This window comes from Anthonomus grandis, chromosome 10 (genome assembly GCF_022605725.1).
Source record: "Anthonomus grandis grandis chromosome 10, icAntGran1.3, whole genome shotgun sequence".
Classification (NCBI taxonomy): domain Eukaryota; kingdom Metazoa; phylum Arthropoda; class Insecta; order Coleoptera; family Curculionidae; genus Anthonomus; species Anthonomus grandis.
Window position 1 is genome coordinate 18,052,531 of NC_065555.1, and position 24,347 is coordinate 18,076,877.

The 24,347-nt window shown below is 32.4% G+C and overlaps 2 protein-coding genes across 5 annotated transcripts in view; one reads left to right on the plus strand and one right to left on the minus strand.

The window, feature by feature from the left end:
• The window catches only part of LOC126741571 (uncharacterized), an 80,564-nt gene that overhangs the window by 30,594 nt on the left and 25,623 nt on the right, over positions 1–24,347 (plus strand). For 2 of the 4 annotated variants that reach the window (XM_050448044.1, XM_050448046.1), the window contains 6 exons: positions 14,281–14,392; positions 18,197–18,456; positions 18,821–18,862; positions 21,796–21,921; positions 21,990–22,113; positions 22,182–22,296. In XM_050448044.1, coding sequence (XP_050304001.1) covers positions 14,281–14,392; positions 18,197–18,456; positions 18,821–18,862; positions 21,796–21,921; positions 21,990–22,113; positions 22,182–22,296 — 779 coding nt within the window. The remainder of the gene's footprint in view (positions 1–14,280; positions 14,393–18,196; positions 18,457–18,820; positions 18,863–21,795; positions 21,922–21,989; positions 22,114–22,181; positions 22,297–24,347) is intronic. The other 2 variants (XM_050448045.1, XM_050448047.1) reach the window with 1 other exon arrangement.
• LOC126741574 (tubulin epsilon chain-like) overlaps positions 14,471–24,347 on the minus strand; it is a 63,090-nt gene continuing 53,213 nt past the window's right edge. Inside the window, exons 8-9 of the transcript XR_007662226.1 lie at positions 15,120–15,241; positions 14,471–14,904 (exon numbers count right to left, since the gene is read on the minus strand). The gene's annotated coding sequence lies outside the window, so the exon portion shown is untranslated. The remainder of the gene's footprint in view (positions 14,905–15,119; positions 15,242–24,347) is intronic.

Here is a 24,347-nt window from a genome sequence, read left to right on the forward strand (position 1 = left end):
TTTTATAAAATCCTTATTGGAGCCCAAATGTATTTTTAATTGGTATTGTTTTGTCCTCACTATTACAAACAAATTTAATATTTAGCACATAGTAAATTAGAACGTTAGGTTCATATTTCATTGCTTACATAATAGCACTTAAGGTTTCTTTATTGCTACATTTTTTCATACTTTTACTCGATACTTAAATTGAACTACCTACATTTTCTTCTTGACCTGCCTTTGTATTCCATTACCTATTTTACTCCCTTCTTATCAATCCTCTCTCGTATTAATTCTTATTCGAAAATATGCAAACAATATACTTTACCTGTGCGAGAGAGATGCAAAGGCAGATTAAGAAAAAACACCGCCAAAAATGTGTGCGGACAGTACGACTACGGAAGAGAAGCGAATTAGCAGTGCAACTAAACGCACGTGTATATCATAAAGCTGCAAAACCTCTCTTACCTTCCTTTTGTGCCTTACTGGGTAAGTCGAGTATATGTACATTTACAATTTATTAATTTGATATACTTTCTATATTTACGATTTAAAATAATTTACTACTATAATTTTACGTAATCTTTCTATAGACGAAAGGGTTCGGATCAGGGGATGACGGGGTGAGCGGGCTTAGCTTATAAAATTTTATCCATCACGAAACATTGGTCCTTCGAGCCGGATAAGCCTTTTTGGCACCTATTATTCTTAAAAAGATTTGAACTCTTTTGTTGGATCGGATTAATTACGCAAAAAAACAATATATTATCTTGAGTGCAAGTTTTACTGTTTTTCTTTAAATAATACCATATTATTGCTTACTTTTGCTGAATAATACACAATTACACAATACTATTGCTTTCTTTTACTTACTACTTATCGATACAAAATAAACTATAAAATTTAGTGCTTTTGCAAGCTTTACTGGTTCTCTTAGATGATGCAATACTATTTATTTCTTTTATTTACTACTTATTAATATAAAATAGACGTAATTCTATTATTGCGTTCATATTTAAATAAATGTATACCTTTACGCTATATATCTAATATATACAGGGTGTTCATTTGAAAACTTCCCACCACGGATTTATCGAAAACCACTGTTTAAAAAAAACGCTGAAATACGTCAAAAGGTTTGTCAAGGGGGACAACTTTCTAACCTGAAATTACTTCACCCCCTTTCACCCTCTGCCCCCCAGGGTCATCCCCTTAAAAATTTTAAATGGCTTGTTTTAAAGGTCTTTCGAAGTCTTTTATTTTGACGTTTGATTTTTTTAAATAGGTCGATTCGTTTTCGAGAAAATTAGAAAAATCTTTGTTTATCTTAATTTGTTCAGATAGAAAACAAAAACATGAAAATATCAGTTTTTATTTCAATAAGTTTTCAAAATGTTGCCCGTTAGTGTTTGCCAAATCTACAATTCGTTTATAATTTAAAACGGAAGCTACCAACATAAACAGCAATTCCGAAGATTAGACGTGGAAAAAACTAAATAACAGCCTGAATTTTTTTCCGCATTCATTTCATCAACGCAGATATCCTGGGCGAACTGTATTTATTGTTATACCTGCTTAGTTATTTATAGTTGCTAAGGAAAATAAAGAATTTATTTTGCCGTCAGATACATTTGTGTCAGTCTTGGAATAGTGAAAATTTATTTGTTGAATTAAAGATTTTACTTCCAAAATGGTTTACACACTAGCCGAACGAGTGGAGATTATTCTAATTTATGGTGCCCAAAATCAATATGCTCGGCAAACTGCCGTCACGTTTAACGCCAGACATCCGGAGAAGATAACTTCGCATAGGTATGTTTTGGATCTTGTTACTAAGTTTACTGAAACTGGATCTGTTGCAAATAAAAAACGTGATCATCGGCGAATTTAAGATGAAGCCGCTCAAGTTGAAGTTTTGGGTCATTTTGGAATAAATCCTAATACTTCATTACGCAAAACTGTTGCTGCCACTGGTATTTCATTAGGCTCTGTTCACACAGTTACCAAACTTCATAAATTTCATCCATTCAAAATGAAAATATTGCAAGAGTTAACCGAAGACGATTTTGATAGGCGAGTTGAGTTTTGTGAAAAAATGACTGAAGCGATTAATGATAATACTATTCATGTAAAGAATATCTCCTTCAGCGATGAATGCACATTTTATCTAAATGATTTGTTAATAAGCATAACTGTAGATATTGGAGCAATGAAAATCCTCATGCATTTGTAGGAGGGCATACCCTCAAAAAATTAATCTCTAGGCAGGCATTTTAGGAAATAAAGTGATTGGGCCATTATTTATTAACGGAAATTTAAATGGAGACATTTATTTGGATATGTTGGAAAATAACATCAATCCGCTTATCATTGAATTTATTGAAAACCAAATCGATGATGATGGAAACCCTATACTTGATGAGGCTGAAATATAGTTCCAGCAAGACGGCACTCCTCCTCACTATGTTCTTCTCGTTCGGCAATGGCTACACGACGAGTTTCCAGATAAATGGATAGGGCGAAGGGGGCCTATAGAATGGCCTGCTAGATCTCCTGATATAACGCCGTTAGACTTTTTTCTATGGGGTCATTTGAAATCTATTGTGTTTACTCCCTAACCTGAAACTTTGGATGAACTTCGTCAACGCATCATCGACAGCTGCCATGATATCCCACAACATGTTTTTGAAAATGTCCGTCAGGAATTTGAACATCGCCTATATCATTGTTTGGCCAAAAACGGGCAACATTTTGAACACTTATTGAAATAAAAACTGATATTTTCATGTTTTAGTTTTCTATCTGAACAAATTAAGATAAACAAAGATTTTTCTAATTTTCTCGAAAACGAATCGACCGATTGAAAAAAATCAAACGTCAAAATAAAAGACTTCGAAAGACCTCTTAAACAAGCTATTACTCGATACCCCTTGCCATTTAAAATTTTTAAGGGGATGACCCTAGGGGGGCAATGAGTGAAAGGGGGTGAAGTAATTTTAGGTTAGAAAGTTGTCCCCCTTGACAAACCTTTTGACGTATTTCGGCGTGTTTTTGTTTTGAACAGTGGTTTTCGGTAAAAAGCGTGGTGGGAAGTTTTCAAATGAACACATATATATATATATATATTTGACAAAATATTATTATTGACAAAATAATTAGTGATGCGATAATTTTGTCCAGGAGTATATATATATAGATATATAGATCTTAGTTGAAGATCTATATATATATTATATCTTATATATATATATATATATATATATATATATATATATATATATCGCATCACTAATTATTTTGTCAAGAAAATTTAAATAAAAATAAATATCAGTTAAAACAGTTATAATATCTTTTCTCATATAAAAAGCAGAACTGGATAAAAACTATGTTTATGCTTTATCATGAAACATGCTGCTCGTGAGGAGTGAGAATACATCCGCAGGAAAGTTTTCATAAATTGATCCTTGTATTGAATTTAGTTACTTAAATCTCGTTTTGTTAAATAGAATATAATTGTTTTTGTTAATTAATAATGCATAGTTAACAATGCTTATAAGTTTGCTTATTTTTTTATCTTTATTAAAAAAAATCTCTAAAAATCAAGTGGTGCGATAATTTTGTCCAGGAGTTTATATACAGTGAGAGTCAAAAGTTCGAAATAAATTCATTTAAAATTCAGGAGTGTGTTCAAAAAAAAAAAACGCTCGGACACGTCGATTTTTATTTTTAACTGCGGGTTTTCTTACTATAATTTTATGTATACAGGGTGGTCCAAAAATAAGTTACGACCATCAACTTCAATTTTTTAAAAGGAAATTCCTATTTTTTAATTCCTAATTTTTGAAATGAAAATACCTATTTTTTATTCTGTATTCTTAAAGAACAGAAAATTCTAGACATATTTCATGTACAATGTCCTATACCTATCTTCATTTGTTTTTGAGTTATTGACAGTTGAAGATCGGCATATTTGCACTTTTGACATGTTATAAAATCCAAACGGTTAGACATAGACAAATGCGGTTTGCACTTTTTATCGAAGCTTTTTTAAAACCATCTGTTAACACTAGCTAGTTAGTGTCAACAGGTACTGAGAAATTTACGGTTGAATTTTTGAACATACAATAATTCATGCAACTATGTAACACCCTTACTAAGGTAACCTTGTTTTTTGTGTTTTTTCATCCATTGTTGCAATGATGTTGTCATCATTTTTTGAAGTGACAGGTATCAAGCAGTCTTATCCTTGTTTATTGTAAAATTTAATATTGCCTGAAAAGATGAATAAGTTAAGTGAAACTGAGAGAATAGAAATACTAATTATGATAGGATGTGGTGATCGCATTAGGACCCAACACCATCAGGTTTGTGAAATGTTTAATACCAAGTATCCTGATAAGACAATATCTCAGTCTACCGTTAGCAAACTAGAAAGAAAATTTAGGGAATTAGGTCACGTCAGAGATCGACCCAGATCGGGTCGTCCCTCAATTTCCGAGGAAAAGAAGTTAAATGTTGTTTTGTCCATTGAAGAAAACCCTCATACACCGACTAGACAGGCAGCACTAGATAACGATGTTGGAAAAACATCTTTAAGAAGGATTTTGAAAAAGGCAAAATATCATCCCTATAAATTAAAATTAATCCACGAACTTAACGAAGATGATACAGATCGTCGATTAGAGTTTTGCGAAACTATAATGAATGTCTGCCATAACGACCGTCTTTTTACTCGTAGAATATTTTTTTCTGTCGAGTCGACCTTCTGCCTCAATGGTACAATGAACAGACAGAACTGCCGTTACTGGTCTTCCTCCAATCCAAATTGGGTGATTGAAGCTCATACCCAATATCCTCAATCTGTAAATGTTTGGGACGGCATTATCAATGACAGAGTCATAAGTCCATTTTTCTTCGAAGGTAACTTAACAGGTCAACGTTATTTGGAATTTTTAAGGAACGAACTGATTCCCGCTTTATGTTTGATGTTTCCAAATGCAAATATTCCAGAAGCTTCAATTTGGTTCCAACAAGATGGCGCGCCGCCACACTTCAGCAGAGCCGTGCGCCAAAATTTAAGTGAGGTATTTCCGGGTCGATGGATTGGGCGAAGGGGTCAATTGGAGTGGCCTGCTAGGTCCCCCGACTTGACTCCTTTGGACTTCTTTTTGTGGGGTTATTTAAAGCATAGAGTGTATGTAAATAAACCCAACAATTTAGAAGAATTGAGAAATAATATAAGAAATGTAAATATATAAAAATTCAACGAATACCTCAAGAAATGATACGCAACGTTCTGAGAGAATTCGAATCAAGACTCGCTTACTGTCAAGAAGTTAATGGGGCTCAATTTGAACATTTAATTCGGTCTAGATTAGAATAGTTTCTTTTTGTTCAACATTTATACAATACTTTTGATTAAATACATTAATATTTTGAATGAAAAGCTTCAATTAAAAGTGCAAACGGCATTTGTCTATGTCTAACCGTTTGGATTTTATAACATGTCAAAAGTGCAAATATGCCGATCTTCAACTGTCAATAACTCAAAAACAAATGAAGATAGGTATAGGACATTGTACATGAAATATGTCTAAAATTTTCTGTTCTTTATGAATACAGAATAAAAAATAGGCATTTCCATTTCAAAAATTGAAGTTGATGGTCGTAACTTATTTTTGGACCACCCTGTATACATAAAATTATAGTAAGAAAACCCGCAGTTAAAAATAAAAATCGACGTGTCCGAGCGTTTTTTTTTTGAACATACCCCTGAATTTTAAATGAATTTATTCCGGACTTTTGGCTCTCACTGTATATGATATATAATATCCTACAATATTTTCCAAAAAATAAAAGAAATAAAAACCGGCTTTGGTTGTTTTTGTAATTTGTTGTTTGCCGATAAGAATACGCTACATTATTTGCGTGGGCTTGAATATCTGAAATATTTTCTATGCGATATGCTAAGATTGTTATAAATATATTTTCTTGTAAATTATACGAAGGCATTTTGGAAAGTACTTGATTAATATTTTGCTTAATTTTAATTTGGCTTATTTTTATAACTGATTTGCTTTAAATTAAAAGGGAAAAATAAAATGACCGAGAATAAGATATTGAAAGCTAAAGCTTTACGTCACAATGCGATTTCACAGTTATCTTTAATTATTGATGCTGCCAAATTAGCTCAAAACAATGAGTCTGAGCTGACTGCATTTAAAATTCGGTACCGCAGCCTTACCAAGGTTTTGAAAAACCAAGACTTTGAAAAACATCACAATAATTTAATCGCTTTATTAGCTTCATCATCCGAGAATCTTAAGGTTGAAAAAAAAAACGGGTTTAGATTTTTCAAAGCGGTGTTATGAAATTTAAACAACTTTTTATGAATTGTTCGAGCTGCCTCATTCTTCAGCCTTAATGTCAAATGCACGAGAGCACAGTATTCTACCTAAAATACAGTTACCTACTTTTAAAGGAGATATTACTACTTTTCCTACTTTTAACCAAACTTTTTCTACTTTGATTCATACAAATCCAAATTACAAATATTGAAAAGTTTAACTATTTATTTTCATCATTGCAAGGGCCACCTTTAGACTTAATAAGTGATATTCAGTTACTAATGAAAACTACCTTACAGCCTATAACACTTCGTCGAAAGATCTAGTAACAGACGCCTTCAAGCCTTTTCCTTGTGGAAATCAATTGATCAATGCTCACGTCGATAGATACTTTACAAAGAATATTTCATCTTTAAATAATTTAAAATTTGAAACTTACCACTGGGACTTCATATTAACTGATTGCTTTTAGAAAGGTTGGATCCTGTAACTAGAAAAGCTTTTGAACAAGAATATCCTCAAATGTAGCATCATCAAGCAAGTACCTAAGTACGAAACTGTAAAAGTTTATCTTCAAAAGCAATGTATCGCTTTAGAATCTATGCCTCAAAAAACAAAATTCTTCGGTGTTAATTTAAATCCCAATCTATCAAGCTCCCCTCGTAATTTTAATATGTCTCAGAACCAAGTGCCTAGTAATAATAATAATTTGCCTTTTTGGTGAATAGCAGACAACAAGCAATAAATACTAATACTTGCTTTCTTTGTAAGGACTATATCATATCATTTATAGATGTCCGAATTTTACTGCCAAGACGGTACAACATCGATTTGATATTATTAAAAATCAAAAGTGTTGTCGTTTTTGTTATCAAAGTCACCATACTATTTTGTTTTAAAAATGATTCATTTAATCATATTTCTGAAAATATTGATACCAATTTAGCCAGCTGTTCAGGTTTACAAAATAAAACTGAATTGAACTCTGATAGTCCTCTTGCCAAAACATCTACTGTAGTATGCTTCTTAATGATCATGATCTCTACAGTTTTACTTAAAATTAAAGATTCTTTCAACAACTGGCACACTGTAAAAGCCATTCTTGACAGTGGGGCACAGTCTTCTTTTATTACTAAATCTTGTGCTAATAAGTTATGTTTAGCACAATTGTCTCTTCAATGTGGACTCAATGTGTGCATCTTCCAATTTAGGGATTCACTGTGTAATAGCACCTACCAATAATTTAAATAATTCATTTGGATGCTTTAATATTAAATAAAATCTGTGAAGATGTACTAGCTGTATCATTTTCAAAAGAAACGTTTTCATTTGTTTCTAACTTATTTTTAGCTGATGCAGAGAGGTCCAAAATAGTTCTTTTATTAGGATATGATGTATTTCCTTATATCTTACGAGATGCTAGATTGTGTTTAACGGTTCAGACATGCCTGTTGGTATAAATACTATATTTGACTGGACTTTAATGGGTAAAAATTTAATCCAACATGTAAAGAAATTAAATCACTTTCTACTACATTTTCAAATTATGAATCTTTAAATAATACATTGCAAAAATTTTGGCAAGTTGAAGAAGTTCTTGAGGTTAAAGATAAGTCTCCTGAAGATGAATACTGCGAGCAATACCCTTTAAAATTACTGCACCTGATTTTGGTGACACATATAATATAGCCACAGTATACTATAACAACCAGTAGGTTATCTCGCCACGCGCCGAAATTTCGTTGACCGAAATATTTCACCCGTCGGCTCTTGCCTATGATCAGTGACGTCGTTAGCAGCGGAGAGACGTTTGCCGTCTTTTATTTTTTGTATGTTATTTGTTGCGAGAAGCATTAATATTTGATTGCGTGAGTTTTATAATTTTGTTTTTGTTTTCTTATTGAAAATGGAAAGACGTAACAAATTTAAAGGGAGAACTGTTTGTGCCGTACGAGAATGTAAAAATAAACCGTACAATTGTAATGAAAAGTTTTACAACTTTGGCAGACTTTTTTTGACAACTATTTTTTTTTTTGAAAGTTTACCCACTATTACAGAACAAATAGCTAGCTATTTATCCTGTGCTATTATTAAAAAAATTATTTTGCATGCTAATTTTCCATTTTCCTATTAACATGGCTTTCCATAATAATGTTTATATTAATTTTATTCTTATTTATAAACAATTTATAATAAGTAATAATATTGGTAAACAGAATTTGCCAGTTGTCGAAAAACTATAATCTGAAAAATTAATCTAAATTTTATTATTGCACGATGCACGCCGCCCATGGTTTTACGTAAAACTACCGTCTATTTGCTGTGGGTGCGGGCTTCAAGGTTTTTGAGACCGTCGTCGATTTATGAATGGAAACAGGGAGAGATAACCTACTGGTTGTTATAGTATACTGTGATATAGCCTTAAGAAGATTTCTATTACTAGAAAAAAGATTTGCTTCAAATAAAATTTTACATACCTCTTACTGTGAAGTAATAAAAGATTATCTAGATAATGGTCATTTGGAAATTACTCATAAACCATTACCACATGAAATTAAAAATTATTTTTATATTGCGCACCATTCGGTGTTTAAAAAAGATTCGACTAGCACTCCTCTTCGTGTAGTTTTTGATGCCAGCAGTACTTGTGATAGGAAAGTTTCTTTAAATAATGCTTTACATATTGTCCCAAGCTACAAAGAGATTTAGTTTCAACTTTACTCAATTTTCGATTACACAAATATGTATTCACTTGCGGTATCAGACAAATTTTTAGAATGATCTTAGTTGATCCAAAGGATCGAATGTATCAACGCATTTTATGGCGTTCCTTACCTAGTGATCCCATTTTGCATTATCAAATAAATGTTGTAACCTTCGGCGTAGTTTGTTCTCAATATCTTGCTATTAGAACGCTTTTAAAACTGGCAGATGACTACAGCGACTTACCATTGGCATCTAACATATTGAAAACTTCAACTTAGGTGGATGATCTTACTGGGGGTGGTTCTACCCTTGAAGAACTAATCCTCATAAAAAATCAAATTATTAAACTTTCATCTAGAGGCGGTTTTGAGGCCAAAAAATTGGCAAGTAACTGTCCGGGCCTATTACATGATTTGCCTGAATCTTACATAATAAATAAGGGTATTTCTTTTGTTTCAGGAACCGATAATACATTAAAAATTTAATCTTGAGTTGGCGTCCGCTCTTTCCACGGAAGCGTTTTCAGCCGCACTCCGTCGGTTTATTGCTGGCGTGAGCATGTTTTAAATCTTTATTCGGATAGTGGAACTAATTTTATCGGTGGCGTTAAGTATTTACGGAAAATTTTTGTAAAATCTGCGGAAAATGCAGCCATTATTTGGTATTTTAATTCTACATCTGCACCTCATATGGGCGGTATATGGGAGGGTAATATTAAATCCGTGAAGTCCCATTTAGTAAGGGTAATTGGTTCCCAAATCTTGACCTATGAAGAGCTTAATACAGTTATGATACAAATAGAATCTGTGTTAAATTCACGTCCTTTATGTCCTATAAGTACCGATCCGTCCGATTTAACTGCTTGGACTCCAGCTCATTTTTTAACGATCAAACCTCTTTCTGCTTTACCGGATTTTGATATTAAGAATGAAAATATTAATCGCCTCACTAGATGGCAACTTTTACAGAAAATACACCAAGATTTTAGGACCCGCTGGCACGCGGAGTATCTCCATATCCTGTACAGCAGAGGGCCAAATGGCATAAATCTCTCGATACTATGTTGTGGGCAAAATAAAACAGTGATTATTGAATTAACTGTTTTAATTAAAACTCAAAAATGGTTCGCACAATCTTAATACAATTACTTTCCGAGTCTCAACTTAAAACTAAACTCTCTTCAGTCCCAAACAACTATTATTCAGTGCCGGGGCCCTACATCTGTCAACTAAATAGGGCACTTAAGTATTTATTTATGACTTTTCTGGACACACAGATATTTAGTTACATACTTATAAATAAGAAACTGCCTATTCACATATTCTAGATTAAACAAACTTAAATGCTATAAATGTCTTTTAGATATTATTTTTAAATCCATATTTATGAGGTGCCACAGTTCGGCCATCCTGACAAAGGTTCGTCCTCGAACCAATTAATATCACAATGTTCATGTTGCGACCGGACCTCCACGAGAATAGCCCAACCTCAACTAGTCTCGTCGGCATCGCCGTCGTCCGAGAAGAATTGTCTGTGACAACGAAGTTGTTAACTTCGTTCATAGCTAATATTTAAAAATTCATCCATTAACAAAATATGTTAATAGGGTTCTTTACATTTATATACATTTCTATACAATAAAATCATCAGCCATCAGTAACATAAAAGTATTATTACGGATAATAAATTAGAGCAAATACACCACATCGTAATAATACAGACCTTCGAAACTACATAGTTTTCGAGCTTTTGATCAGATCAACCAACTTTCCGCCTTAAAATATTCGAACTGGCTTAATATTGCATCACACAATATTACAAAATCGCTTCTCTTATTAAAGCACATTGGTTTATAAATTCATCAGTTCTCATTGATCAAGCTTCTGAACAATATGTTTGTCACGATTCGCAACATATCAGCCAAAGTCCATGCAGAAAAACCCCTAAAGTTTATAACCACTTAACCCATCTCCCCCTCCTCTTTAAACCTTTATATACTCATAGAAATGTGACCCCTGGAAAATAACTGACATGCACGAACCAATAACAAAACATTTTATTCAGGATTACCTCCCTGTACTTAAAACAGAGGCTTTCAGTCTCCAAAACATGCGGAAAACTAGACTGAGCTTCGAGAAAGGTTTTTAAACTTTTCTCGGCTTCCAAAATTAAATATCAATGATTCATCCTCACTAATATTTTGCAACTACCTCCCAAAACTAAGTACCGCGTACTAGTTTCTAATCTAGGCATCTGTTAGTGGTCAATTAACACTCAACAGGCTAAAAGACAATATTTATTGCTATTGATATTAAACAACAAACTAAAAAAAAAAGAAACTAAACATTTTCTTAAAATACTTTTACTTTACTCATACTATATTGGCTGTACTTCTTGATCATTTAAAACAATCCAGGGCTTTAAACTGTCAATAGCAACAATTGTTTTTGATTTTCTAGACTCACGAAGCTCCTGAACAACGTATCTATCATTGTCTAAATGTTTTATTACCCTAAACGGTCCCTTAAACTTAGGTCGTAATTTTTTTGAACCCGAGTTTGGGCCAGAATCTGTTTTACGGACCATTACTAGGTCATTGCACTTAAATGCAACCGATATTTTACGTTTTTTGTCAAAGCGGTCTTTATATTTCATTTGTTTCTTCGTAATTTTGTTGGATACTTCGGTTCTAAGCGTTTCTCAATTTTCACGAGCCAGGTTGTCACGAACAACTGATAAAATGTTAGCATCAGCAATTACTTTTGGATTGAAACCCATTATAACTTCGTAAGCTGATTTTTCCGTAGTACTATTTTTCGAAGTATTTATGCTGTATTGAATTAATTTTAAATGTGAATCCCATTTGTCTTCTCGATCATCATTTGCGCTGTAACATCTTAAAGAATTTAAAATAGTGGAGTTATAACGTTCACACTGGCCATTTGCGCGAGGTGTTGCCACATCATTTTTCACATGTTTTATGCCATAATTTTTACAAAATTCTTTCATTTTATCTGAAGTAAATGCTGCACCTCTATCAGAAATTATTCTGTCCGGGGGGCCAAAAAGATAAATAAAATTGTCTAATGCTCGTAGAACAAATTTTACGCCAGTATTTTTAACAGCCTCTAAAAATGTAAATTTACTGAATGCATCGACTACAACAAAAATGTAATTATTTTTATGTTTTGATGCAACAAAAGGGCCTAAGTGATCAATGTGTATTGTTTCAAAAGGAATTGACGCTTTTGGAATAGGGTGTAAAAGTCCTGATTTCTTTCCTGACAAATCTTTCATATAAAGACAAGCAAGCGGAAACATATTTTTTTACAAAAGTAGCCATTTTACTAAACCAATAATTTCGTTTAATTCTTTCTAATGTCTTTTCAAAACCAAAATGACCGGCATCGTCATGATTTAGTCGACAAATTAACCACCTACATGACTTTGGAACCGCCCACTTTAAACCATCCTTTGTTATTCGATATAACATATTGTTTTTGAAAACATAATTATCAAAATAATTTTTATTTACAGGTATTTTATCACTTTGAAGAATTTTTATAATATTAGTGATATTCTCGTCCTGCGTTTGCACCGCAATAATCCACTCTAATTCTGTAATATTAATAATATTCATAATTAAACTACTTTCTGGAATTGGATGTCTACTAAGATAGTCTACGTGATTCATTTTACACTCCTGGCGATACTCAATTTCAAACGTAAAATCTTGAATTTCAATCCACCAACGTGCAATTCGCGGCACTAAATCTTTTTTTAACGTTGTTGCCCGGACTGCTGCACAATCTGTAAATACTGTAAAATGTCTTCCTAAGAGATAAGTTCGAAAATGTCGCAAAGAAAATACAACTGCCATTGTTTCTAATTCGTACGAGTGGTACCGTCCCTGTTCGTAAGTACACTGTTTACTAAAATACTCTACAGGATGCCACTTATCACTATATTTCTGTAATAATATTCCAGCTATACCAATACTACTAGCATCACAATGTAACTGGATTGGTCGATTATTATCAAATATTTTTAATACAGGACTATCAGACAAAATGTAGTTATATCATGCAATTTGTTGATACAAAGCCAGCTGAAAATTTTGCTTAAGACACTCTTTATATCAGTTACCATCTGATCAATATTGTTTTCTACTATATAAATCATTATGTCATCTGCAAATAACACAGTTTTACATTTTTGAATAACTTTTACCATATCATTTATATATAATAAGAACAATAATGGACTCAAAACTGTTCCCTGGGGAACACCAAATACCACATTAAGAACCTGAGAGAGCCTATTTCCATACTTCACACGTTGGACTTTATTACGCAAATAAGATTCAAACCAGTTCAAGACATCACCTCTAATTCCCAATTGGTTTAGGCCAAAACTAGTTGAATAATTTTGATGTACCTGTATAAAGGAAAAAATATAAAGAAAATATGATTCAGTTCAAATGATTTCAAGACTTATCAAAATCCTTTATCCCTTACGAGCCCAGGGTGTATAACTTGATTTATAACTGAGCTTTTTTGTTTAGAAAAACACTTGCTATGTATCAGTGTAATCATGTTTAGGGCGTGCCATTCAGAAGACTTATTTTTCGTTCAATATTCGTTTTTCCTGCATTTATTTCAAAATAATAAACAGCGATATTGAAAAAAATTGGGTTTAAATTCACAAACATGACATAGTTTAAAGTTTTGTGCGATTACTCAATACGTTTTAAACGTAAACATGTATTGCCAAGATTGATTAACGTTAATTTTTACACAAAACTGTTTACGTAGCTTTCGAGCGGAAAATTTCAGTTCGTAACTTTTTTACTTTAAGTTAGTGTTGTTGTTATGGTTCAGTTGGAAAATAAGAGGATCAAGAGGTCAAGTTAATGTAAAAAAAAATTGTCATTTATGCCTTAGAAGGCACCGTAGTGTCAACTTTATTGACTTTTTACAATCTGATATACGTTTTATTATTATATTCTGCGGGGGCACTCTTTATCAAAACTTCATTAATCTCGATTTATTATATTTAAACACACATTTTCCGCATTTTTAAAATTCCAAAATTGTTGCTTTAATGCTATATGCATCTGCCTTAATGCCATCTAAGCTTCTAATAAAAAAACTGGTTCTTTAAAATTGCCCAAAAAAATGTTGTTTGCTAACATTATTAAAAACTAATTAAATTCGCCTATTTTTATATTTACGTCCTTTTTTAGTATCGGCAGAGGAGAATAGCTTAGGAAACGTCCAGATCCTTACCAGAGAAAAGGTGCTAGAGATTATCGAGTCTGCTTACCCCAACCCTGTGACTATACAAGATATTGCCAAGTAAGTAATGAATTAACTAAATGAACACGAGACATATATATTATATATAAGTATACTTAGATATAATAATATAGATACTTAAATATTATAAATTATATAACTTTCAACAAATTAGAAATAAAAGAGACAATAAGTAAATATGGTTAAAGTAAAATATACATAAGTTACCAAATGCCATTTCGCCAAAATTTGTATAGAATCCAAAATTGCTCATGCATTTAAACTGGTAAAATTGCCGTTGTCTTGCTGCATATTGAGCTTCAGCTGGTTTATTTATTTTGATCTCCAATGTATAGAAATAGAAAGCATATTTTGAAGTATTAATTTTTTTAAATTTTCTACCAAAAAAACGAAATGCTACCCTATTTTGCCACCCATATTGTCCATCTAGGATCCATCTATAGTATTACTAAAGACCTGGGTGCAGTTTTCAACTTTCATTCCATCAGCATATTCTGTTGTCGGCTGCTGCTTTATTTAATCAGAAGTGGTCATTTCTTTATAATCATGATCTGAAAAAATATATTTTTAAATGGAATGTTCTATACTTCTTCGACTCAAAGAAATAAAAAGATATTATTTTATTGATTTCAAATATATCATACAAAATATCAGTGGCCACACAAGAGTGATGTGAGTCTGAGACACATTACTAAGATTAAATATAATATTTTTAGCCACGATAGAACCCAAGAAATTAATCATTAATAATTAAGCTTTAGCTTACCGCCTCTCGTGGAGTCACTAGTTACGACGATCATTCTAACTTGCCTTGTATTAAGCCTGGGAGGTTAACCGAAGGTTTAGTATCTACTTAAAGGCCTCTCCTTGAATTTGGCATGGATGAATCTGGAGTAAAATAATTTTCAAATAGAATTGTTTATTACTGGGAGTTTCATGGTTTCAAGGATGAAGAATCTGAACCCAAGTACTAAACGTATTGGGCCTATTAAAAAACCAGGACATTTGCTATCCACAAAATAATTCCATCAATTTCTCACTTTTGTTTTTTACATTGGCACTTGCCATTTTCTCAAAAAATTATTGCAATAACCACTTATGCAAATGCAATGTCGCCAATGTCTAAAGTTTTTACTGTTTATTTCTTAGTTTTTTATAACAATATAATTCACTGCTTTTTTTGAAATTTTCGTTTATCCCACGTGTCAGTACACTGAACTTAACACCTGGAAAAACTTTGTGCGAAATAGGAGAACAAATTCATTTTATTAAGATTTTCGCGAAAAATGATTAATGAAAGTTCGTTTTTCGGCAGAAGTAAAAAGAAAGCGTCTGCAAGCAAAAGAATTATGAAAAATTGCCGCATTTTTTATGACATGTCAGATGCTCGATAGTTCGTGTAGTCTCAAGGAAGTAATTTCGCTGTTTAACCGCCATCTATATGTCGATGACTCGAGGTTTTTTCAGTGTTCCGTAAATCGCCCAAGCTTTCAAGGCCCTGGCTATGGCTGAATAAATCTACTTTTAAAAAAACTTTGATAGGTACTGATTGTTAAGTAGAATTGCATCTACGGTAGATTCTCCAGTTTTGAAACCACGTTGCTTTAACGATAAGATGTTGTATTTTTCTAAAAAATCTACGATACTTGATTTTCCAGAAAGTTAGGCTTTATTCGAAATTAGTAGGTATTCAGGGTGTTACAGAATAAGATTCTGATCCTTAAGGGTGTTAATCCTTAGATGATTTTAAGAAGAAAAGTTCAAATAAAGCTATGTCCTAAACTCATATTTCACATCAACTTTTGAGCTACAGAGTGTTGAAAGTTGTCATCCTTAGAATTACATTTGGGAGACTCTGTATGAAATTCTTTTGAACTATTTAATATTAAAGTACCGCTAGACTTCTATAATTATAGTTGTTATACTGTCATTATAAAATAATGTAAATACAGTGTGTAAATAAATAGATGCGAAAAAATTCAGGGGCTGAAGAAAAAAACTTTATATGAACGTATGTCCTAAAAGTCCTAACTTTTGAGATACCGGGTGGCAAAGTTTGAAGAAAAATATATTTTTTTTTACAATACCTGTGAAACCCCTGTAGATATTTTAGTTATATTTAGTATGCATTTTCTATGCATCAACAGGCATTTTCTGAGGCTCACTAATTTTTAAAAATTTGTATCAGTGTGTTATCACGTTCGTGCAAGGTTTAAAGTAAATATTTTTGATGAAAATTATGGTTCACCATTGTTGGTTGATGACCATTGTCAGTTCTTGCCTCCTTTAAAGTAGAAACTTTTTTGTGAAATTTTGATCCATTCCATCAAAATGGCAAATTATTCAAAGGCAGAAATGACCGATATGCATTTTGTTTATGGTCTTGCTAACGGAAATTCATTGCAAGCATCTAAAATGTATTATGTACTTGAATTTTCTCGTTGGATGTTAGAAGTCATTGAGCAAAACCCTCAGTTTTTAAGGCAGATTCTTTTTACCGACGAAACTAATTTTTCCAGAGAGGCAATCATTAACTACCATAATAACTACATTTGGGCAGATGAAAACCCCCATGCCATAGTTGAAGCTCATCACCAACAACAATTTTCTTTAAATGTATGGGTTGGAATCATTGGAGACCACCTTATTGGCCCACATTTTCTACCACAGAGATTGAATGGGAAAACATACACTCGTTTTCTCCAAGATATACTTCCAGGACTTCTTGTGGCGGTATTTTTTATAGGATTCCTCGAAATGCGGCGATGTATAGACTCTTGCATAATGGCAAGGGTGGTCATTTTCAACATTTTTTATAATTATTTAATTTCGTTTTCTTTCATTTGGTTTAAAACTAAAATTAGAATCACATCTAAACATTATTAATAAACACGTAATACATTTAGGTAGATAGATTTTATTTTTTTAATCGAATACGCAACCTCGAACAAAAGAAACTCAAGAGATCTAATTTGCTCAGAAATAAATGAGAATTATAAAAACAAAAAAAAATCAAGAAAAAAAGTGGCGTACCATATTTTTCATCAAAAATATTTAGTTTAAACCTTACAGGAACGGAACGTCACTGGTCACATTTAAAAAAATAGTGAGCCTCAGAAAATGCCTTTTGATGCATAGAAAATGCATACCAAATTTCAATCTTTACCACCCGGTATCTCAAAAGTTACGCCTTTTAGGACGTACGTTGATAATAAGTTTTTTTCTTAAAATTTAGCCAAGAATCAGTCCCTGAATTTTTTCGCATCTATTTATTTACACCCTGTATGTTTTTAAAAGAAATACGTTTATTTTTTTTCACGATAATATATTGACCATGCATATTTTTTTTGCGCGGTAATTGCATGTCGGACGAAAAAAAGTCAAGAAATGAAATGTGCTAAAATAAATAAATAAATGGGAATAATAAAAATAGTTTTTATTTTACGGAAAAGCAGTGGCGTAATATAATAATTAGTCTACGTCTTTATACGGACGCCACTGGTTAAACTTTTAAAAAATCTCCTACATCAAAAAATGGCTGTTGAAACCCAGAGAGTGTGTGTTAAATTTCATAAACATACTTAGGAAGATTAAGATTTTAACACCCTGTAGCTCAAAAGTTAAAGAGGTTTAGGACATACTTTTAGTTGAACTTTTCTTCTTAAAATAACCTAAGGATTAACACCCTTAAGGATTAGTATCTTATTCTGTAACAACCTGTATAATTACCCATTTTTGTCTTTGGTCTATTTAATTAACGGTTTAACTTCACCTAACTTAAAACAGTCGCCTATTGTAAAACTAAAATTAATTAAGTGATTAAAAATTTTCACCATATTTCAGAACGAACAATTGGGATGAAAAAGAAGTCGCTCACCACTTCACCGATCTCCAGTCCAGAGAACTGGTTAAAGCGATGGAGCATGGCGCCTTTACACGTCAGCAAAGTCAAGACGCTCGAGTCACCATCGTTAAACAAATGCCCACGATGGCGAGTTCAAAACAACCCACCATAGCTATCATCACTGCCCAGTATTGTGAAAAATTGGCGGTGGATGCCATGATCGAAAATAAAGAGACTTTTGTTAGATATACCACTGTTGGTAAGTTGGTAAATTGTTTAAATATTTGTACTTATGCAAAGTGTAGTTGTCGTCAACGGTAATCTATTTTCTTTGATTTGAGCGGCATAGTCCAGATGTTTTAAGAATATTGAAGTTCTTTTAGTTTTTCTTTTGAGTTGAGTTGTCCCTTAATCACTCAATGGAAATACTTGAACTGGATTGAACTGACGATTTAAGTTTCCAGTTCTATCTAAATTTCTCCTAAACATTCCTGAAAATAAATTGTTAATTATGTTGCATTAAAGATCATATGCGCTAGGACTATGTTGTCTTCAGATTACACTAGACACTAGATTATCCTTGAAACACACAATACAAGGGAAACTTAAAAGATGATTATTAGGTCCTTCGACCCCCACAAGTCAATACAGCGGAACTAGATTCGGTAAGGTCAAAACATATCGCTTTATGGAATATTCACAGCACATTTTAAATACCAAGATCGTTTGTACGGTTAAGCTTCGACGTGTAGAAGTTTAATTTGCAAACGAATCGCTATTTGTACCATAGCACCTGACGTTTTCACCGGCATAAATGTGCTTTTTTACACCTTCAATAAGCAATTGGACACCAATGCAAGCGCAAGATAATAATAATGTCAATTTTACCGCACTTTTTTTCTCATTTCTATCAACTGTTTATATATAGATATTTATTAATTATTTAATGGGGAAATTTTAGAAGTAAAAGGATATAAAAAATGTATATTTTGCATGCCTGGTATGTAAACTATGAAACTACACCAAACGTTTAAAAAACTCATTTTCGCCATAGGATATAAACTCTCATAGATTCTGTAAAAAAAAATTGAATAAAACAAGGAATTTTTAAACAAAGAATTCTCTTAAACCCCCAACCCTGCTTTGGCTTTGGCTTTAAAAATGCATAAGAAATACCACTTTTTCGATCACTTTTCAGTGCAATATATATTATGTGTGTGTGTAAAATATTCCATATATTTTTCTTTAATACGTTTGTACTAGTGGCGGCTCATTGCGGCAGCCATTTGCCTGTAAAAAAATCTATTAATAGTTAAAATTAAAAAAATAATTCTTGTAACATGTGTCTAATATCTAATTTTAGTTCCTAAAAATGATAAGACAAGCTTAAAATTACTTCAAACACCTGGAAAGATAAAAAAGGGCCCTGGAAGCATAAAACTTCCAAAATACTGCAACGAAACAAAAAAATGACGCGGACAGTTTTTGAAACGCCTGGAATAAAATGAAAATGGTAAAAAAATATTTCCAATTCATGGAAGACCAACAGTTACATGAAATGGCCTGAAATGCCTGGAAGACTCAAGGTTTTTTCCCAATTTTTGGAAAACAATGTGTAAACAGTATGTTGCCAAATGCATTAAAGGCCTAGAACGGATTCAGGGTTAGATCGAATGAGAAATTAGGGTTAGATGGGATCTTTTTACTTTGAATCCTGTAAATTGTACCGAAACGAAAAAAAAATATTGGTTTATGATATAAATTGGTTTTTCAGGCAAAGTCATGCTTTTAGTAAGTGGAGTGGAATATAGAAACGTCGGTAAAACTTCTGTACTTTTAATTATAATTTTGAAAAAATGCAATTTTTCAGGGGATTGAAAATTGGTAGGGTAAAATGGGACCTTTTTTGTTTTAGCCTGGTACACGTTATTATGCATCGAAGCGAAAGTAAGGATTTGTTTTTTGCGCAGTTTATTATATGTTAACATTTACACGGGTTACTATTTTTGTTATTTATTTATGGTTATTATAAGATTGTTATAATAACAATTTTGTGCTAATATTGAACCTGGAATGTCCCAGTTGTTGCACATGTACGAGTTCTTGGACGATTATGATATTTTCATTTTAATGGGAAACGGATGTCAGTTTTATTCGTTGAATGTTCATTAATTAAAATTTCACCTATTTAAGTTGTTACTTTTTTAAGTAACATTTAAATGTCGTTAAAAGCCGTTATTTTTCTGCTTTTTTTTCTTCTTCTCTTCGATCTTCTGTTCCTGCAGTTCTCCTCGTCTGACATGAAAGTGTAAAAATATAGTTAGAGTAATATGCAGTTGAAAAAATTACTAAAATTCGCAGAAAATCGTTGGCATGACAAATATTATTATTTTACAACATAATATTGATTTATATTTTTGCATTCCATTTTATATTTGTATTTTGGTAAAATCAAATAGATATTCTCTCCTTATCAAGTAGATAACTCCTATACAGGGTGTCATTGAAATTGTGTAAAAAAAATCGGGGGGGTGATAGTACTGCTAAAAACAGTTTTTTTTTTAATTGTAGGCTTAAAAAAACGAAATAAGATTTCGAAAAAAAATCCTTAAAGTCAAATAAATTTTGACTCTAAATCAAATTGTGATACTGAAAAATTATTTGGAAAATCGGAAAGGGTAGTTTTTGCAAGGGTAGGGGGTTGTTTGGTGAATAACTTTTATGACATTGTTTTGTTTTGGAAAATGGGTTAATTTTTTTAAAACTACATACTTCATATATTTCATATTTATCTAATATAAACTAATAGGATAATATAAACTTCATAATAATTTCTATAACCAATAAAAAAGAGCATGTTAATAAAAGGAATCAAAGGTTCCGTTTTACCCGTCCTAATACTGTTGAGGGCTATAAAACTGGTTTCACATTTCGATTGCACGCAATCATCGACGAAAGTTTGTTTGTAATGATAACAGTAAACCGTTACTGGAGGGTATAATAGATGGCAGTACGTTTTCTTTCTAAATCATGAAGGATCCCATCTTACTCTACTTTTATAACCATAAGAAATATGCACTCCTGAAAGTTTGAAAATTGCAAAAAACTATTTCCAATTCCTTGAAAACATTAAACGCTTGAAATAAAATAAAAACATTTATTGCCACTTAAAATGACTTTAGATATCCGAAAATTTGTTTGAAACATACAAGAAATTGCTGGGAGGTGTTAGAAGTTTATTCAAAATGCCTCGACGATGTATGAACAGCTAAGTTTACCGAAAACAATAATTTATCTATAATTCGGCAACTATTAAAGACCCAAGGGCTAAAACAACATGCTATAAACAGTTATCAAACAAGCCAGGGCCGCCACTGTATTCTAGCTATTGTGGCTATCACCATTGCCCATCATGTCCATAAAAGTTCAATTTCGCCAATGTGTTTCCATCAGTAGATTTGTAATTGTAGTAATTTAAAATTCCCTTCCCTTTTAATTTGTTGTAAATAATTTGAATAAAATCAGTTAAAGACATAGTTTAAGAATGAATAAAAAATTTGAAGACAATCAAACGTTTATCTTGAATATCATTTTCTAGGCGAATCTAACGTTTACACTTTGGGAAATATCGGGGCTCACAGAATAGTCTGTACCAAACTGCCTACGGTAGGACATACTAGAGAAGCCATGACAGCCGCAGGAAATACCACCACTCGCCTTCTAGGTAAGACATTAAAAAAATCATCACATTTATGTATTATAAGCCATATTGACAATAAATCTGTTTTACAGGAACATTCCAGAAAGTTGATTTCGTATTCTTAGTGGGAGTAGGAGGCGGTGTACCGCATTATACCGACTATAATAAGCATGTACGGTTGGGAGATGTGGTGGTCTCTTGTCCCATAAAGAAAAAGTAAGAAAATGTTCTGTAATAGTAGGTCTATGGACCTATGGGTTTAATTTCGACTTTGTTTTTTTTAGGAGTATCTACTTATACTGTGAAAATGCAGTGGTATCAGAGAAGGGTTGCCAGTTTGAAATTAAAAATTACAGTCCTAATAATTTCTGTCTGCAAGACATATCGACGCAGTTGAAGGTACGTTGAGTAAAGTAAACTTACGTTGTGAGATAATAATTCACGTATTAGCAGATATAGAGAGAGCCAGTAAACACGCGCAGGGCACAAATTCATTTAAAATTCAGGGGTGCGAAAAAGGAAACGCTCGGACACGTCGATTTTTATTTTTTGACGCGATTTTTTTGATGATAAATTCATGTATACAAGGTGAACCAAAAATAAGCAACGACCATCAACTTCAATTTTTTAAATGGAAATACCTATTTTTTATCCCATTTTTGAATTCTGCATAGGATTTTAAGTATATTTTGTATACCATGCCTTATACCTAATACTCACATTATTAATAAATTTGCAACTGTGTTTTTTAACCTTGTCACCATTTAATCGCATGGAAACAGTCTGTATTACTTTACGTAATTGTCCGTAAGTGTCAAGTGCAGTTGCAAAGTTTAAAAGTATGGCGCGTTTAACTGAAAAACAAAGAATTAAAATTTTGTTGATGGTAGGATATGGCGACAAGACTCGAACACAGGACGAAGTTTGCGATCTGTTTAACAATAAGTACCCGGAGAGGCCTATTCCATGTTCGGTAATAAGCAAAATTGAAAAAAAGTTTAGAGATTTTGGTCATGTTAAGAGACAAATATGACCTGGACCATCCCACGCTTCCAGAAAACAGACAATTAGATATTTTGCTCGATTTGACAAGTTGCTGCAGATCAGTCGGTTAGTAAATCATGTGTTCCAAAATATTTGCATAGGAATAAATGGCATCCATATAAAATTCATTTAATTCAGGAGCTTATTGAAAATAATCACTCTCTCCGCATAATAGAGTTTTGCGAAATAATGATGAATAAATGTAATGCAAACCCACAATTTTTAAGTAAGATTTTTTTCCGACGAGGCAAGTTCTTTTAAATGGTTCTGTAAATAGGCGAAATTTTCGTTATTGGGCACCAGAAAATCCACACTGGAGTATGGAAAGTCGCACACAATTTTCCAAGAAGTTACACGTATGGGCAAGAATTGTGGGCACGTCAATTGTGGGTCCCTATTTTATTGAGGGCGCACTTACCTCTGAAATATATTTAGAGTTGCTTCACAATCAGATAGTACCTAGTTTAATTGCACTTTATCCAAATGGTGAAGACCCATTTATACCGGCAGATTCAATATGGTTCCAACAGGATGGCCCCCCCCCCCCCCTTCACACTATCCGTAAACAGTACGAGATTGCTTTATCAACATTTTTCCAGATAGATGGATTGCAAGGGGGGGTTTTATTGAATGGCCAGCAGCAAGGTCGCCAGATTTAACTCCATTGGATTTTTATCTAAAGTTTATTTTGATAAACCTGAAAGTCTAGAAAAATTAAAAAAGAGAATTAGAGCCGAAATACAACAAATCCGGCCTCAAACAATAAGTAAAGTATTACAAGAATTTTAATATCGACTTGGTTACTGTCAGGAAGTTAATGGTCAACAATTTGAACATTTATTTTAATTTTTTTGTTTTGTTTTTCAGTCAAAAAAATTGCGACAAAAAATAAAAATCGACGTGTCCGAGCGTTTTTTTTTTCGAACACACCCCTGAATTTTAAATGAATTTGTTTCAACTTGCGCGTTCTCATTGTATAATGATGATAATCAATTACTTTTTTAATAACTAAATAAAACAAATTTATGACTCGAAAAGAGACTGCTCCTAGTCCTTATGTAATTTATGTCTAAAATAACTAATAGCAAGCAAAGCAAGATTTAAAAGCTCAGAGAGATAGGGAATCCTAATTCGGTATAATATACAATTCAATTTAAAAATCTGCACATGTTTCTCGCTAAAACGAAACATTATAGGCTTTAAAATGAAAACAAAATACATCATATCAAAATTAAAACGAGATAAGAGTATAGGCCATAGTTTTTTTGTGACAAATAATGTCCCAGTTATAGGCCTTTAAGTTTTTCTCAGGTTTAAAGGAGCATGGGCATGGTTATTAAAAATGCTTGAAATGTTTATGGTTAGATGGTCAACTTTTGAGAATTGGATCATTGTATTTAGAACAT